The sequence below is a fragment of the Sarcophilus harrisii genome, chromosome 2 (genome assembly GCF_902635505.1).
Source record: "Sarcophilus harrisii chromosome 2, mSarHar1.11, whole genome shotgun sequence".
Classification (NCBI taxonomy): Eukaryota; Metazoa; Chordata; class Mammalia; order Dasyuromorphia; family Dasyuridae; genus Sarcophilus; species Sarcophilus harrisii.
Genome location: NC_045427.1, coordinates 45,225,490 through 45,245,288, shown reverse-complemented (window position 1 = coordinate 45,245,288; position 19,799 = coordinate 45,225,490). Strand labels below are relative to the sequence as shown.

Below are 19,799 nucleotides of genomic sequence, written 5' to 3'. Positions count from 1 at the left end.
CCATGCAGACTAAGAAGTCTATATAATTAACTATAAACCATATAAGTTTATATAACATAAAATGTGATCCTACAAAATTTATATATGCTTTCCCTACAGTGCTAGTTTATTTATATTATCACATCAAAACTGAGGTTGAGTGGAGTAGATAAGAATAATCAGACAGCAGCATCCAAACCTTTCTATATTCAGTAAAGCCATTATAGAAAAACAAGATATCAGTTCTGAAAAAAATTTCATTGAGATCTATTTCAACATTTTTCCTAAAAGGAGAAAAAGCTACAAAGAAAAATCTCAACATTTAAAAAATAACAATAAAATTTGGGTGTCACTAAACATAATAAACATAATAAACAAGAGACACAATGCCTACACTACTATCTGCTGTAGAACCTGGATACCTACACCACTAAGGCAAATGAAAGGCAATTTGTGTCTAAGAACTGAATACAGGAAGAAAGGCAGGAATGAGGTTACAATCTTATATTTGTACAGGTAAAATCATATTTTTTTTTACACTGAAAACTAAGACAAATGGTAGGATTTACTTAAAACAAAAACTGTTATAGATCTTCATTAAACACACTCTCCCCTAACCCTCCCCATCTTTAAATATATTTTTAACAAAATAGATAACTTAGAGACATCTTGTGTGTTTATTTGGAATAGAGGGGGTTGGACCCACAGTGTTGAACTTAGCAGCATCATTTCTAATCAAATATATGTTATGGAAAAAATATTTCTGATCATGGAAATGGATAGCATCAAATTATTTACTATGCACTAAATTAGTAACTAAGTGATCTTACCTTCTAGTTGCCTTTCTTCTGCAGTAGAACAGGCTTGGAGGTAGTTGGAATACAAATTTGGAGGAAGTTTATCAGCTCTGTATCAGAGTGAAACAAAAATGAATTGGATTCATTTAGGACTCAAATTTTCACAACTGAATCTGTCAGAGTTGTCCATGGTTTTTAGAATTTATAAAGCTGCAAATGTAGGAAATACATATAATGAGGATGAAGACTTTATAACTATTTCAAAAGACACAAACGAGCTAATGCTGGTGCTTCTTGGAATAGCAGAGTTAAATGTCTGGTTTGCAGTCACCATTGTTAGCCAAGTCAGAATACAGAAGGGAATATGTGGACATGGAAACACGAATCATCACGGCACAGCCCATTTGTATGAGATGCTACATTCCCAACCATATGCATTCAAGTCTTCTAAAATGCAGAATACCTGCCAGATGCCAATAAGACTGTCTATAAAATCGAAGTAAAAGATTTTCACCATAAAATATGGAGTTCTAAGTGTTGTGCGTGAAAAAAGCAAAGATAAAGTTGGCCCCTGAGACAGTCTCCAATAGGAAACCATAAAAGTGATCTTTCTCTTCTCAATCTGGTCCCATATTCTATTACTTTGTATGAAAAACAGAAAATGAATTGCTACCAACTACTAAGACTTTCAAGTAAGGAAGAGGTGTCCTGTGATACAAGTTTTCCATTTTTTTCCCTTGTTTAAATTCTCTTACCATGGTGATCACACACACACACACACACACACACACACACACACACACACACACACATTATATATATATATATATATATATATATATATATATATATATATATATATAAAAACATTATAAAACTTTTCAACTTTCCAGATAATTCATTCCACAGGTTTATCTTGGAATACACTGTTAATTCTGGAAAGTACAATCTAAGTGCCAATTCATACTATTGTTTTATAAAGAAAATATTTCCTATAACTTCCAAATCTACCATACCAATATACTATAGCTTTATAATTCAAGACGTTATTAGTAAATGGTCTAGGAACATGTCAATCCATCAGTCTTCCCAACCCATCCCTGTACTTTTTCCTCACCTTCTCCCCAGCCCTACCTTCTGAGAGAATCTATAAAAACCATCCGGGAATCAGGAGTTCCAGGAAGCTGCACAATAAAAATACAGAAGTCAGAATGAGAGGCCAAAAGTGACTTGTTATTGTCCTCCTTTAACTTGTAATATATGAAAATAAAAAAATACTAACCACACGAGGTATGAGCAGAGCTGGGAGAAAACGAGACACATAGTAGGGTTTCCTAAATATACTAGAACATAGAAATGAAAACACAATGAAGCTTCTTCAAAATAAGAGAGGAGCAAGTTGAATAATAATTATAATACGATAGGTAATGAGATCATAAATGCAGCATTCAAGTGCTGGAAGGGGCCCCAGAGGCAATCCTGTCCAATCCAAACTAGACCAATAGTCCTTCCAGCCTTTAAAGGTCATTTAGCTCATTGCAGTGGCTTCAGGATGACTGGCAATCACGTTTTATAATAACAAAAGGTCATTCACTGTTGTTACAATGTGCCCTGTTTTTCTTTTCTGATTGGTATCTCTACCAAATAACTAGCAGTTGTATAGGTTTCCAAACTAATAATAAAAAAGAGAAATTTCAAGATATAAATAGTAGTATAGTAGTAATCTATATGGGTGGGAGAATCCATGTGAATGAATCAATATCCAAAGGTTACAGGTAATACTAACACCTCTATATCTACAGAGCATTTGGAGGTTCACAAAGTTATTTTCTTCACAGCCCTGGAGAATACAATAGGCAAATATTCTGACTCCCACTTTATATTTCAAAGTCCTACAGAAGCTAGGTGACCTGCTGATAACTTGCCAGCTATTAAGTGCCCAAAAGTTTAAGATTCAAAGTCAGGAATCTTTCCCCTACACTACTGATTAAATATGGAATTGCTCATATGCTTTTCTTTGTTAGGACTGCCAGCATTTCCTTAGAAACAGAAAGTCTAAGTTCTAAACCAGACTCTACTATCACTTAACCTTAAGCCAGTCACTAAACTTTGCTATGATCTAGTTTTCCCCTCCAAAAAAAATCAGAATATTTATTTCATGTGACTTCATGATAAATGAACATGCATGTATATAAATAACAATACAAAATTTATAATTTATAATTTATTTTACTCATATATAATTTATAAATATATATTATATATTATATAAATATATAATTTATAATTATTCATATATAAAGGATCTTAATTCAATTATTAGCAAACATTTAATGGCTCCTACTTTGGATGGGGTATGGCTAGGTGCTACATGAGCAATAGCATCTTACCTGGCTTCCATTACAGTTACCGGGATTTTTCCTGTCTGTTCAAACACCTGAATGGCCTTTTCAACATCTTGTTGCGCCTGGCAGTGGGGCTGGTTCATGTACATGAAAGAGAAAGAATAACATTTAAACAGTGCTGATGTTGACAACATTAAGGTTTTGACCTTCCTGTCCTTAAATACCTGGAAAGTAATAGCTAATGTAGTCCATACAGTAAAAATAAATGGCTCCAGGATGTTTTTGCTCAATAAAGGTCCTGGTTGGGGGTTAGGGAGGGAGGCATGGTAATCCCAATGTGGGAAGTTGAAAGAAGCAACTACTCCAATTATTACTATGAAATAGTCTTGCCAGGGGCAGCACTTCCGGGAGTTATTATAGAAACCTATCTATAATCTGAGTAATAATTTAACGAATCATCAAAATCCTATTTGGATCATATTTCCTCCTTAGTCCAAGAAAAATGGATCTCAGAGGTTGGAATGATGCCTTAGTGTTTACCTGTTGCATTTACTTCCACAGAAGGTTCTTCTTCTAGACTGGTTGTTCTAGCTTTTGAAATTAAACTGTTCCCTATGGTAGCCATCAGAGATGGACAAGTACATTCCCTTTGTTCTGTTCTGCTGTGGAATGCCTCAAGATCACATCAAAATGTGTTTCATTGAGTCCCATTGTCTTTCCACATCATATCTAACAACCCAGACTTGCCAGCTGAGTCCTGTTATCAAACTGAGCAAAACTGTACTAACCTCCATTTACCTTTTTTTTTATTGTTCAATAGAATAAAAGATTAGTATGCAATTTTTTTAAAAAAGTAATTGAACGAAAGAAATGAGTAATTTATTCATTTCTTAGGTTTTAAATTTTTAATCCTTCCTAAGGACCAACAAAGTATAATGGTAAAATTTATATATGAGTGCTAAGTACTCTTAAAAAGTTCAACCTCAGAATATTCCTAATGTATTATATACAGATAAAATATAAGAAAAGGATCTAACGTATTTCTAACATCCAAGCTCAACAATGATCATCCATCATACACCTCTTGTTCCTTCTTATTACATTATTTCTCAAGGTGAAATTAGCCAACTGTAAACAATTATACATTCATATGCAAATAGGGAAAAATGTAACTTTAAAAAACATTCTGCAGATGCTATTCACATTCCACTTAAAAACTGTTCAGTGTCTCCTATACTTTCTTGGAGAAATAAGGCAATGTAAAATATGATACTTAAGTAAAAAGAGTTGCTTTTTGTTTTTATTTTGAATTCAATAGTATTTTATTTTTCCATTTACAGAAGGTATTTTTCAACATTCATTTTTGTAAGATTTTGAGTTTGGAATTTTTAACCTCCTTCCTTTAATTACCCCCTCCCAAAAAATTACACCAGTCCAAGTTGATTTTTGAAAATGAAATGGAATTGGGCAGCTAGGGGTGCAGTGGATAGAGCACCAGCTCTCAAGTCAAGAGGACTCGAGTTCAAATGTGATCTCAGACACTTAACACTTCCTACTTGTGTGATCCTGGGCAAGTCAGTTAACCCCAATTGCCTCAGTAAAAAGAAAAAAAAATGAAATGGAAACTGTTGTAATCTGTCTACCTGACCAATAGAGGGAAAAATGAATGTGATAAATACAGAAAAGCATGAGAAGACAGTTATATATGATGGCAGCTACAAATAATTTGATAATATTAATAACAATTTAAAAATTTAAGCAGAAAGAAGAAAATAATGTGCAAAATAACTACAAGAAAATAAATGGAAACAAGAGAATTACTGAACCTGAATATTATGAATTCATAATAAACAGATTTGGCCCCAAAGGCATCTCCCTCTCTTCTAGGCAAAAGTAGAGTACTAGGCATAGGTATCATCTCAAATGTTAAACTTTTTCAATGTGTTGGTTAATTTTGATGAATTGTTTTTTCCCCCTCTATTATAAGATATGATTATCTGGCATATTTTAAGGAAAGGATAAATTGAGAAATAGAGATGATATCAAAAATAAAAGGTATCAATAATATTAGAAAAATGACAAAAAATCCAAACAAAGACAATCTATTTTCAGGAGAGAGGGCCAGAAGGGAGATTGGGGATGGCCATACTGCCATAAGTCCCTATAGTTTGTTTTTTTGTTTGTTTGTTTGTTTTGTTTTGTTTTTTTGCTAAGGCAATTGGGGTTAAGTGACTTGCCCACGGTCACAATCAGGAATTGTTAAGTGTCTGAGACCAGATTTGAACTCAGTCCTCCTCACTTCAGGGCTGGTGGTCTATCTACTGCACCATCTCTCTGTCCCAGTCCCTATAGTTCTAAATCAGTATGATCTGAGTAAAGTTAACTTTCATATGTTCTAAATCACTATCAATTATAGAGAAATGCAAATAAAAACAACTCTGAGGTACCACCACATACCTCTCAGATTGGCCAAGATGACAGGAAAAGAGAAAAGATAAATGTAGAGAGGATGTGGGAAAAGTGGGACACTGATGCATTGTTGGTGGAATTGTGAACTGATCCCAAATTGTGACTATTCCCAAAAGGTTATAAGGGCCTGTATCCCAAAGAGATCATAAAGGAGAGAAAGGGACCCACATGAGCAAAAATTTTTATAGCAGCATTTTTTGTAATGGCAAGGAACTGTAAACTGAGTGGATGCCCATCAGTTGGAAGATGGCTGAATAAGTAAGTTATGGTATATGAATGGAATATTATTGTTCTATAAAAAACGACCAGCAGGAGGATTTCAGAGAGGCCTGGAAAGACTTACATGAACTGATGCTGAGTGAAGTGAGTAGAACCAAGAGAACATTGTACGCACAGCAACAGCAAGATTGTGTGATGATCAACTGTGATATGGACCTGGCTCTTCTCAAAATGAGATGTTCCAGGTCAATTCCAATAGACTTGTGATGGAGAGAGCCATCTGCATCCAGAGACAGAACTGTGGGGACTGAATGTGGATCACAACATAGTATTTTCACCTTTTGTTGTTGTTGTTTGCTTTTTTTTTTCTTTTTTGATCTGATTTTTCTTGTACAGCAGGGTAAATGTGGAAATATCTTTAAGAATTGAATATGTTTAACCTATATTGGATTACTTGCTGTCTATGGAAGGTAGAAAAATTTGGAACACAAGGTTTTGCAAAGGTGAATGTTCAAAACTATCTTTGCATGTATTTTGAAAAATCAAAAGCTATTATAAAAAAAAGTTAATTTCCATGTCAACGTGTATCTCTTCTTCCTATTTTACAGTTCCTTTCTATTTTACAGACTACCACTCCATATATGTCTCATTTAAATCTAGGGCGTCTTAACAACAAATATACTGTTATATAGAGCCATATTCTACTAGCTTTTCTTTTTCTACTTTATTTTTCAATAAATTTTGTTTCCTAATGTTCTGAAAACATGTATCTAAAAGTAAAACATAGAAACAAACCAAGCACCATTTTTTTTTCTTAAAAAAATTATTGGTGATGGGGTAACTAAATGGTGCAATGGAGAGAAGGACCTGAATTCAAATCCAATTTCAGATACTTACTAGCTATATGACCCTGGGAAAGTCATTTAACCCTGACTGTATCAAAACTAAAAATGTACTGGTGTCTTTTGTTTTTGTATCACAGTGCTTTCTGCATATACTTCCTCTCTGCATATACTTCCCTACTGGAAAATGAACTCTTCAATAAGTGTCATAATCCAGACTGGACCACAAAGAGAAATGCCATTTCCAGAGCTCAATAGCAGAGGCATCTGCTGAATAAAATGATAACTTTTGTGATAACTGGCTATAGGGAAGAATTTTCCTTTTTTTTTTTTTTTTTAATTTTTTTATTTAATAGCCTTTTATTTACAGGTTATATGTATGGGTAACTTTACAGCATTGACAATTGCCAAACCTCTTGTTCCAGTTTTTCCCCTCTTACCCCCCCATCCCCTCCCCCAGATGGCAGGATGACCAGTAGAAGTTAAACATATTAAAATATAAATTAGATACACAATAAGTGTACATGACCAAACCGTTATTTTGCTGTACAAAAAGAATGAGACTCTGAAATATTGTACAATTAGCTTGTGAAGGAAATCAAAAATGCAGGTGGGCAAAAATATAGGGATTGGGAATTCAATGTAATGGTTTTTAGTCATCTCCCAGAGTTCTTTCTCTGGGCGTAGCTGGTTCAGTTCATTACTGCTCCATTGGAAATGATTTGGTTGATCTCATTGCTGAGGATGGCCAGGTCCATTAGAACTGGTCATCATATAGCATTGTTGTTGAAGTATATAATGATCTCTTGGCCCTGCTCGTTTCACTCAGCATCAGTTCGTGTAAGTCTCTCCAGGCCTTTCTGAAATCATCCTATTGGTCATTTCTTACAGAACAATAATATTCCATAATATTCATATACCACAATTTATTCAGCCATTCTCCAACTGATGGACATCCATTCAGTTTCCAGTTTCTAGCCACTACAAAAAGGGCTGCCACAAACATTCGTGCACATACAGGTCCCTTTTCCTTCTTTAGTATCTCTTTGGGATATAAGCCCAGTAGAAACACTGCTGGATCCAAGGGTATGCACAGTTTGATAGCTTTTTGATCATAGTTCCAAATTGCTCTCCAGAATGGTTGGATGTATTCACAATTCCACCAACAATGTATCAGTGTCCCAGTTTTCCCACATCCCCTTCAGCATTCCACATTATCTTTCCCTGTCATTATAGCCAATCTGACAGGTGTGTAGTGGTATCTCAGATTTGTCTTAATTTGCATTTCTCTAATTAATAATGACTTGGAGCATCTTTTCATATGGTTAGGGAAGAGATTTCCATGAGTCTGGACCAATGCATAATATTAGCATTATGGAAAAAACTTCTTCAATCAAAACATTAAAGAGATTCTGCTAGAACTGCAACATCTATTCCAGTACCTCTGTAACTTCATTTGTTGATGATAAATCCTCATAAAGTCCCATATCTTCCATAGCAACCTTGAGATGACAGAAAGGTGAAAAAAATTGGAATTGTTACAAAATATTGTATGTTCAGAGATTAAAAAGACAGCATCTGAAAATGTTACATTGAAGTACATTGAGGTATTGATATCTTAAACTTGCCTTGAGATCAGCCAATCGAGTTTTGGCTAGTGTAATATATTCCATAAGCAAAGACCGATATTTTACTGGTACCAATGGTGGATGAAGAATGTGTATCTGAAGGCAAAAGGGCAGAGTAGAATTACTTGATCAAGATAGGTATTTTTAAAGTTCCTCTTTTGAGCCTTTACAACTTTATCCCCAAACCTGCTTCCCTTGAGCAAAAAGTTAACATAATCTAAAAACCCAAATGCAAAAAAGGAAAGACAACAGATGTGGTCCCCTATTCCCCCCCCCCCCCAAAAAAAAACTTTGGATCCTTAGTACTAAAGTTATCAAAGCAACACTTCTGATTCTCAGGGCATCTTAAGATGCATTTAAACAATAACAAACACATCTATCCTTGAAAATAGTCTTTTAGAAATTATTAGGTTATTTCTACTAATTCATGGAAAAGATTGATAAAATGAAGCCTAGTAAACAGAATTGTATGTATCTTCTCACCTTCATGTACTGTGGGGCTTCAAAGGGTACGAGGTCTGATAAAAACTTGAATAAGAAAACTAAAGCTTTCTTACTACAGCCATGGTAGCCACTAACATTTCCAAAGGAAACCTGAAAAGAAAATAATAAATGTAAGGTATCTGAAGTCTTAAAGGATCTTGTCAGAATAAATATCTTATCTGCCCTCACTTCTGGCAAAAAAATTTCAGTAGAAAGGTTTCCAACAATTATAAATAATGTTTCATCTCATATGTAGAAAACTTGCTACTGGAAAATGTCCAAATATGGTTAAAATTATATAATACTGATACTGACAAGTCATGGACTAATGAGAGATTTAAAACTTTCTAAGTAAAAAAAATATAGGGAATAAGAGTTTTTTCTTATGACGAGAGGAAAACATTATATGGACATAAATCAATAAAGATGAAATCAAATGTTTTAACATTTATTTTTAACATAACTTTCCAATTAACAAGTATTCATTTTAGCTTCCTCCCCCCACTGGAAGAAAAAAAAAACAAAGACTTGGTAATAAATATGCATAGTCACATAAGATAAATTCACATATTGGCCATGTCTAAAAATGTGTATCTCATTTAGAATCTCGAGTCTTTGGTTAATTTCTTATTAAACTAAATCAAAGGCTTATTATAGAAGGTAATAGGATTTAGTGGCTAAAAAACTGAGTTTATAGTCCAGCAAATCTGCTATTTCCTGTATGGAAATATGAAAAAAACTTCTTCGATCAAAACATTAAAGAGATTCTGCTAGAACTGCAACATCTATTCCAGTACCTCTGTAACTTCTACAGAGATTATGTCTGGGCAAGTCATTTCCCCTTGATATTTTTCTAAGCAACCCCCTAGGTTTTATTTATCAAATCATATAAATGGGATGTTACCTATAATGCTGAAGGCTCCATATGGCCTTCTAAAATTGTAGTAGTAACTTCTGTATCTTTTGGACATGTGCAATTACTTGCCTAGAATGAATAGTAATTTAAGACCAGAAAAGTCTACTAGATAATCTGGGTAAGAACACAATTATTCTTGCCAATATACACACCCACAGATACACAGACAGACAGACAGACACACACACACCCCAAGCTAAGTCTAAAATTGCAGGAGTTTCTCCTCTAATACGTCTAGGGTTTTTTGTGGACAGCACTATGAATCAACAATATATATATATATACATATACATATGTATATATATATGAATCAACAGTGAGACATAGTAGTCAAAAAAGAGATATCATCTTTGACTACATTAAGAGCGTCAGAGTCAAGAACAAAAAAGTGGCAATTCTTCGTTCTGCTTTGTCCTAGACAGATCACATCTAGAATACTGTTTTCAGTCCCAAGCATCACATATTTAGAAAAGCATATATTATAGGACTTAGGCTGAACACAAAAGGGCAAACAAGATAGTAAAGAAGCCTAGAAAACATGACACACATGGAACTTACGGAAATGGGAATGTTTAGCCCGGAGAAGAAAAAACATTAGGAAGAAAACAGTATCTGTTTTCAATTACTTGAAGGACTTGTATGGAAGAGAGATTAGACTTATACTCCATGTCACCAAGGACAGAACCACAAAGTACAGCTAAGCAAAGATATATTTTAATGTAAAGAAAAAATTTCGTGGATAGAGCTGGTCCTGGAGTCAGGAGGATATGAATTCAAATCTGGCCTCAGACACTTAATACTTATTAGCTGTGTGAGCCAAACCCCCTCCAAAAAAAAGAAATAAGAAAAAGTTTTTACTGTCCTCACTAGAGGAATGTAAGTGAAGGCTGAATATAACTGTCAGAGAGGGCAATCCTATAAAAGTAGGAGATGAGATCCTTTTTCAATCTGAGATATGAGTCTTGTTATTTAAGAAGCCGCTGCTATAAATTGAATGTAACTTTTATCTTGATATCCCCCTTAGGAAAAAAAAAATCCATCAACAAAGAATGAATGTTGGCAACATGTCAGATATACTTCAATTTAAAAACATTTAAACAAATGCTAAATTGGTGGAAGAATCTGGAAACATAATAGGGAGGCCATATTGTGAGGTGGAGGTAGAGTACTGGGAATTAAAAATATAAAAGAAAACATTCACTATTATCAATCTCCCAAATCTACACTGAAACTATTTCTTGCTCTTGGAAAATGTTAATTCAGTTAAATTTGAGATGAGGCATTACACTGAAAATAGAATCTATCCAAAAAGAAATACAATCCTACAACATTCAAGATGACCTGACTGACAAGGACAACCTTCTTATGCTTGAGTCAAGCATTTCTAAGCTCTAGGGACATGACATCCATATACTGTTACAGTTCTTTTTTATGATTCAGAAACATTAGGTGCCTTTGATACTGCCCTAGATACTTTACAAAAAGAACTCCCTGCCCTCTACACGTTCTGTCAGTTCATATGTCACAGCACCAACATTAGTTATATTATCTAGGCTAATGATACTTAAAAAATGTTAACTTTTTGCCAACCAGTTCCACACACACACACTCACACCACAGGGGGAATTCGTTATGACAAGGTGATAGTGACTATAATTGGATACAAATTTGTGAATGAAAGAGCCATAAACGGTTCACAGGAAAAGCCAACATAAGCCTACTCTTTTCACTATGAGAAAGGAAAGGAGTCCTTTCTCCAAAAAAGAGGGGCATCATATTTCAGCTCAACATAATCCCAACCATCATAGGTATCCAAAAATATATACTGCAGCTCTCTTTGCAGTGGCTAAGACTTGGAAATCAAAGGGGATGCCCATTAATTGGGAAATGGCCAAACAAGTGGTGGTATATGATCATAATGGAATATTATTGTGTTATAAAAAAGGACAGGCAGAATGGTTTCAGAAACATCTAGGAAGACTCACGTACTGATGTACAGTTAACTAAACAGAACCAAAAGTACGGTGTGCACAGTAATGGCAATATTTTTTCAATGAAAAACTGTTAACAAGCTGGCTACTCTTAGCAATACAACAATCCAAAACAATCAATCCCAAAGGACTAATGAAGCATACTATCTGTCTCCACAGAAAAAACTGATATTTTTAAACTAGACTAAAGCTTGCTATTTTTTACTTTCTTTCATTTGTTTCTTTTGACTCTTCTTGTAATAAATTATTAATATTGAAATATTTTATATATTTACATACATATAACCTAAATCTGATTGCTTATCATCTCAGGGAAGGGCAAAAGAAGGGAAGGAGAAAGGGACAGAATATGGAACTCAGAAGTTCAAATAAAAAAAAGTTTAAACATTGAAAAAAATGTTTATTGATTATCAAATAAAAAAATAGATTTGGCTTTCTGAGAGAATAGTGAGATCATTATAACTGGAGGTCTTCAAAGAGACACTGTATGGGTGACTATCTGCAGAGAAGATTCATGCTTTAGATTGGGCAAGATGGCCTGTAGAGTTTCATGCCAAACAATTCTGTAATTCTTATAATGAATAATCATGTTGCTGTTTAGATTCCCCCATATTCTCTATCCTGTTAAAAGAAACCAAGCAAAATAAAGTAATGAAAAGTATATACCCTTTAACCCAAAGATATTGGCATTTAACACAAAAAGGCCAGTGATAAAAAGTCCATAAATAAACCCAAAAAATTATAGCAGCAATTTTTTGCAATAGCAAAGAACTGGAAAGAAACTAGTTATTTATTAAATGGGAAATGGCTAACCAATTGTGCTATAAGAAATGATGTGAGTGATGGTTACAGAGAAGTCTGGAAAAATCTACCTAAAATGATGCATAGTGCAACCAAGAGAGCCAACAAAAACACTACATACAGTAACTATAACAAAGTAAAAAAAAAGAACCATGACAAAAAAGAAATCAAAAGTCAATATTCCAGAATTATAAAGGCAAGTATGGTTCAAAGTTAGAGATATGAAAAGGTACATACCCCCTACTGCATTCCTCTGCAGAAGTAGGAAGTCCACAAGTGTGGTACAATGCACATATTTTCAAACTTTTTCAATGTTATTGATCAGTTATTCTGATTTTTTCCCCTCTTTTAATTTTTAAAAAGATATCTTTTATGGGACGCCTCTCTAAAGCTCAAGGAAGGAATACGGGGGAAATTTTATATATCTCTATATATATAAACTTACTTAAAAAACAATAAAGTAATCATACAAAAAGACAAGAAACATATGGGTCTAGGACAACTCTGAGTATCATTCAGACAAGCAGGTATCTACTGCCCACTGAGAAGTCTTTTCCCACTTTCTTAAAGGTTGAATACTGACACAGGCAAGGAAAAACACCAAACTACAATGAATACAAAGTTTTAAAAAATTTCCTAAGATTGATTTAAATAATGTCACTCATTCAGTGCATAAACCTTAAGTTAATATTTCTCTATTATGCACTAAACCTACCTTAAACCATTCTGCATAAGGAATGAATACAGAAGGTCCCTCCAGAGCAGCCTGACGAGCTATCAGAAATGCAGTGATCATGCTTTCTAAGTCATAACTCTCAAATGCTTTGATCATCAAATGAGCCAACAAATCTAGAGGAGAAAAAAGTTAAACTAAAATCTCTACAAATCAAAATATAGGTTACAATTAGAATCCTACAGTATAATCAGCATAGTAAAAGAATAAAGTTAGTATTCTTGCTCTTTTTGTTGTTGCTCATTTGTACTTTGTTTTCTTACTCATTTCCTTTCTTTTTTTGACCAGATTTCTCTTGTGCAGCAAGAGAATTGTATAAATAAATATTGGATTTAACATATATTTTAACATGTTTAATATATATTGAATTGCTTGCCATCTAGGGGAGGGATGGGAGGAAGGAGGAGAAAATCTGAAACACAGGTTATGGAAGGGTCAATGTTGTCAAGTAATCCGTGCATATGTTTTGAAAATAAAGAGCTTTATTAAAAAAAAAAAAAAGAATAAGGTAGTAAAATTGCTCTACATATATGATAGTTACTATATCACATCTAGACTACCAATTTTCTTTTTTGCTGGGGGGGTTGGTAAGGCAATTGGGGTTAAGTGACTTGCTCAAGATCACACAGCTAAAAGTATTAAGTGTCTTGAGATCATATCTGAATTCAGGTCCTCCTGACTTAAGGGCTGGTGCTCTATCCACTGCACCACCTACCTGCCCCCTAGACTACCAATTTTCAAAGAGATCAAACAAAACATTTAACAAAAATGCATACAGTATAATCTTTCTTTGATTATTCAAAAGATGTATCAGGACCTTAAATTTATTATTATATACATCAATTATTATATCATAGATATTCAGGTTAATAAAAGATTCTGATTAAAATAATGTCAACTAAAATATGGAAATATGTTTAAAAGAATTGCACATATTTAACCTATATCAGATTACTTGCTGTCTTCAGAAGGGGGAGGTAAGAGGAAGGGAGAAAAATTTAGAACACAAAGTCTTACAAAAACAAATGTTGAAAACTATCTTTACATGTATTTGGAAAAATAAAATACTATTGAAAAATTTTTAAATGTCAAATAATAGAGTATTTACTATGGTAAAATTTGATTCTTGGCTATACAATAAAGATGACATTCTTATTACCATGCCAAAAATGACAAGGATAATTTATTAATGTTACACATACTTTAAAAATCATGTTTTCAAGAATAACTGATTTCCAGTTCAGCATTGCAATTCGTAAGTGAAAAATATGTACAATGGTTTTTCAACAACTCTAAACTTCCTTTAAAAAACCTGTCAGTTAACCGCAGGGGTGGGAAACCTTTTTACTGCCAAGGACCATTTGGATATTTATAACATTTGCAGGCCATACAAAATTATCAACTTATAGAATTCAAGCAGTGGGAAGTTGTACTTAGCTTTCAGCTCATCACTACCTGCCATTGCCTTGCCAGAACCAGACCAAATGATGTCATGGGCCTTATGTGGCCCCTGGGCTGGATGTTCACTATTCCTGGGTTACCCACTAAAACCAATGAGTCTCCTTTGTTACTTTTACCAATAGTAAGTACCTAATATCTCATGGTTATCAGGAGAGAAACCAGTCCTGTTAAAATCTTACAGACTTGATACCTTTAACAAGTTGTTGTGCTTCGGCCAAGCACACGACCAGGGTAGACACACAAGATAAGACAAGCTGCCAGTTGACTTCATGTGTTTCCAGGACTTCTTGCAAATGTTCAATCAGCAATTTGGGGTTGAAAATCACAAACAGCTAGAAAGAGGAGTACCAAATCTCTTTGATTTTAAATCCCAAATATCTATTATACTATTAAACTTAATTCTTCTTATAATTCTTCTTAATATATTCTTCTTATAAATGCCCATCTACCAATTTAACAAATCAAGTCTATCATTAGGAAAATGCTAAAATTACTTCTTGCTGTACTCCTTTGTAGGTATTATATGTCATCTGTGATACAAGAAATTTTCATTTCATTTCCCAGAATAAATACCTGATCATATTTATAATACAAGGCAAAAATCCAAACCTTTACTTTGATGGTGTATACTACGGGTTTTGTTCCTGACCCATAATTATGTGATCTAAGCAAAAACTTCTCTAAAAATGAATAATCCTATAAATTTTATCTTTCAAAGAGTTTTACAAATGATAATTGATTAACAACATTTCTTAATCATTTGTCAACAATAACTTTCACTGTTAACTTCTTTGTGGAAACTTCACTGGGTTCTCAAAGGTTACTCTGTGGAACTAGACACTTAGGAAAGGTTTTCAGCTAGCAGTTCAATGACTAAACAATATTAAATCAATGGATTTCCCAATAGACAGCCTAAGAGATTATTCTATGGTTTTAGCAACCTGTTTCCACTTTACTGAATGCTACACAAATGGTGGTGTAAGGTACCCAAAGTCGGGTTTTTTTTGTTTGTTTTTTGTGTGTGTGTGAGGCAATTGGGGTTAGATGACTTGTTTAGGGTCACACACCTAGTTAAGTTTTAAGTATCTCAGGTCCTCCTGACTTTTGGTCTGGTACTCTATCCACTTCACCATCTAGCTGCTGCCCCCCCAAGTAATTTTAACTGTATTAAGACATTTGTGTATACTTAATCTGCTGAGATAAACTAATCCATGGATGAAAAGATTTAGAATTGAAAAGAAAGGAAAAGAAAGTTGAAGACTTAATATCACAATGAAATCAACTTACTCTTCGATATAAGGTAGTGAGCAAAGGACAAGTTCTTGCAAAGCTCCAATCCTTCTGCCTTTGAACAGCATCACACACTTCCAGAAAAAGACAGAAAAGCTCTCAATGAAAGTACATGTTATTAGTTTGTATGTCAAGATGAAAATTATTATTCAGCATTAATCCAGACCCAATATATTAAGTCAAAATATCTTAAAGCTTATCCTCTCATGATTTAGTTGTATAATCAAAATAATATCATAGCATAATTAAGATAATATTTAAGAGGTCCTTTATAGTATGAATAAGATGCCAATAAAAAGAATAAATTCACATTTTTGTATATTATGATTCTATCTGTGCCTGGAGATAGCACTTACTGGTATTTTTCCTAGCACTCTTAAAGATCCAAAGATTAAACTTTATATTTCTAAACCTTCAGATATGAAAGAAGATATGCCACATACAGGTTTTTTTATCTACCTAGTAAACCTAGCAATTCCCTTTTCCCAACATTAAATATGGTCATCTTGATTTTATTACCTAAACTTAGACCATTTATGGGGGAGGGCTTAGTATACTAAAGCTCATAATAAATACTAAATCCTCATTTAAGGCTTACCTTTTAGTATAGGATTATAAATAAGTATCTGAGTCAAAGTGTAAGAAAAAAACTTTTGCAGAGAATCTGGTGAAACCATACTTCCATAAACAGAGCACCTGAACATATTTAACCTGCCAAAAGAATAAAAAAAGTTTTCATAAAGAGAATGTCTATCAACCACCCAGATATCATCCATCTTTAATGCCTCAGGCCCATAACCAAAATGTTGCCAAAAAGTCCTCCTGACTTTACCTTAAGATAGTCTCTCCAGTGTGCCCCCTTCTCTCCCCTGACAGTCACATCACTCCAGTACAGGTTCTCATCACCATACTCCTGAATCACTGTAATAACCTGCTGTTGACCCTGCTACTGGGTCAACCTACCTCAAGACCCTCTCCAATCCAACTTCTACTCAACTATCCAACTGATCTTCTGAAAGCCTAAACACTATCCCTTTCACCCCACTAACTGACAAACCCAATAGCCTTCTTGCAATTCCAATACTCCATGACTTCTCTGAAGCCTGAGATATCCCTGTGAGTTTTTAGACATTGCCTTTCCAGTTCCTTCATCTGACCAAAGTCCAGCTTCTCAGGCTACTTTGCAGATTTTTCCTTCACATTTTGCCCTCTAAACTGGGTGGCTCTGGCCTGGGCCTTCTCTTTTCTACACTCTCTTAATCTCAGTAGCTCCCATGGATCCAATTTTATATATATATATATATAATTTTTCTGCTAAGCTAGAGTCAGCCATACTTCTATCTGCTTTCTGGAGAATTCCAAATGAATGTCCTGTAGGCAATTCAAATTTGCTATATCAAAAAGAATTATCTTTCTCTCTAAACTCTCCTCATTTCTAATTTCCTTTATTATAGTCATGAGTACCACCATTGTCCCAGTGACTCAGATCTAAAGTCTCAAGGTGTCATATGGGTGTCATGTAACTGAATATGGGTGGACATGAAATTATGATTTATAATCAGTAGATGTTTGATTTGTATACCAATTTTATATACCTACATATTTGGGTTTGTGTAAAAATTTCTGAGGCAAAAAGGGATTGTGGATGGAAAAACTTTAAGAAGCCCTGTTCTAAAACGTAATTGTGACTCAATAAGTTCTACTGGCTCCTTACTGCTTCCTGGATCTCTTTCTTGTCCATTTAGTCTTCTTATTCTCTTCCCCTCCATACACCCTATGATCTACCTACTTTGGTCCAGCTGCAGTTCTTTGAGCAAAACCCTCCATTTTCCAACTTCATGCCTTTGAACTTGTCCTCTATTACCAGACTACATTGCTTCCTCCACTTCCTAACTTTCTTCAAGGCTCATTTCAAATCCTATCTTCAATGGGAAGTCTTACCTAGTTCTCCTCCAGGGGCTAATGTGCTCCCCTTTTATACTACCTTAATCTATTTTTTTTATTTAGTTGTTATGTACCTAGTTATTCATAAATTATCCCTTTCATCACAAAGTATGCACTTTGAAGGCAGAAATGGTTTCTTGCCTTTTTTTTTTCCATCCATAGCATTCAACATAATGCGGGCACATAGTAAGCACTTAACAAATGCTTGCTTACAAACTACTGAAGATTACCACTTTTGAGAAATCGTGGGAAGGAAAACATAATGGTCAATCAAGAAGACAGAAACAGCAGCACTGACAAGATATCTAGGAGCTGGGCATAACAATAAGAGGACATGACAAGAGTTCTTAACCTGGGGTAGATGAAATTTTTAAGAAATATTTTGATAATTTTGACATAATTGGTCTCCTATATAATTCTGTGTTTTATACATTAAAAACATTGCTCTAGGGCAGGATCCATAAGTATTACCATACTGCCAATATGTTCCATGACATAAAAAATACTTAAGTGTGGTCTGAGATATAACTGATAAAACAGTAAGGGAATAAGAGCTCCGATGGGAAGAAGAAAGTATATTAAGATTCAAAGGGACTAATGAGTAACAACTTGCAAAAGAAGCTTGGATAAAAATCATACGTATAGAAGTGATGGAAGAAGTCTTAAGAAAGAATTTATTAAAGAAAATGAGAGTAGAGATAGACGCTGATAGCCAAGTACTAAGTCTTAAAAAAACAATTAAAATTAGAGGCTGGGAAAAAGAAGAGTGGCTAAAAAATTAGAATAATATGATGCTTTCGAATTTGCAACACAATTTAAATACAAATCTCACAATCACTCTATGAGTTAAGTACTACAAGTACCTAGGTACTTGTTAAGTACTACAAGAATGGCCCTCCGAACCGGGCCCCGACTCCCGAGACCCCCCTGGCCGGAGCGAGGAGAGGGGGCACAGAGGCCCTTCTATCCATGGCCCACTGAGGCTCCTCAGCACTGCAGTATCGTCATGCTGTTTTACATGTTAGGGAACTGGAACTCTGAGCCTCTAATTTCCCCAGGGTCACATAGTTAAGTCAATGTCATGGGCAGGATCACAAAACCAGAGTGTCAATGCATTGTTAGTGGTGTTATGAACTGATCCAAGCATTCTGGACAGCAATTTAGAACCATGCTATCAAACTATGCATACCCTTTGAGCTAGCAGTGTTTCTACTCGGCTTATATTCCAAAGAGATTATAAGAGAAGGAAAAGAACCCACATGTGCAAAAATATTTGTGACAGCTCTTTTTGTAATAGCAAGAAACTGGAAACTGAGTGGATAATCCTCAGTTGGGGAATGGCTGAATATATTATGGTATATGAATGTTGTGGAATATTATTATTGTTCTGTGAGAAATGATCAGCAGGATGATTTCAGAAAAGCTTGGAAACTTACACGAACTGATATTATGTGAGTAGAACCAAGAGTTGTAACAGCAATTACAAGATTATGTGATGATCAACTGTGATGAACTTGTGATGGTGATTCAAGGCAATTCCAGTAGACTTGGGATGGAGAGAGCCATCTGCATCCAAAGACAGGACTATGGAGACTGAATGTTGATCAATGTTGATCAAAGCATAATATTTTCACCTTTGTTCTCGTGGTAGTTGTTTGTTTGCTTGGCTTTTTCCCCCTCTTATTTTTTTTCCCTTTTGATCTGATTTTTCTTGCACAACATGACAAATATGGAAATATGCTTGGAAGAATTGCATGTTTAAGCTATATTAGATTGTTTGCTATCTTGGGGAGGAGGGCAGGCAAGGGAGAAAAATATGAAACACAAGTTTTTTTCTTTTCTTTTTTTTATTATAGATTTTAATTTATAAACCATATGCATGGGTAATTTTTCAACATTGA

At 34.4% G+C, this 19,799-nt stretch overlaps 1 protein-coding gene across 2 annotated transcripts in view; it reads right to left on the bottom strand.

Annotated features, from left to right (window-relative positions):
• Window positions 1-19,799, bottom strand: part of FANCA (FA complementation group A) — a 107,273-nt gene that overhangs the window by 56,555 nt on the left and 30,919 nt on the right. For both annotated transcript variants that reach the window (XM_023495132.2, XM_023495133.2), the window contains exons 11-21: window positions 16,553-16,665; window positions 15,952-16,028; window positions 14,855-14,996; window positions 13,186-13,319; window positions 8,763-8,873; window positions 8,280-8,375; window positions 8,094-8,153; window positions 3,167-3,255; window positions 2,059-2,119; window positions 1,911-1,960; window positions 810-886 (exon numbers count right to left, since the gene is read on the bottom strand). In XM_023495132.2, coding sequence (XP_023350900.1) covers window positions 810-886; window positions 1,911-1,960; window positions 2,059-2,119; window positions 3,167-3,255; window positions 8,094-8,153; window positions 8,280-8,375; window positions 8,763-8,873; window positions 13,186-13,319; window positions 14,855-14,996; window positions 15,952-16,028; window positions 16,553-16,665 — 1,010 coding nt within the window. The remainder of the gene's footprint in view (window positions 1-809; window positions 887-1,910; window positions 1,961-2,058; window positions 2,120-3,166; window positions 3,256-8,093; window positions 8,154-8,279; window positions 8,376-8,762; window positions 8,874-13,185; window positions 13,320-14,854; window positions 14,997-15,951; window positions 16,029-16,552; window positions 16,666-19,799) is intronic.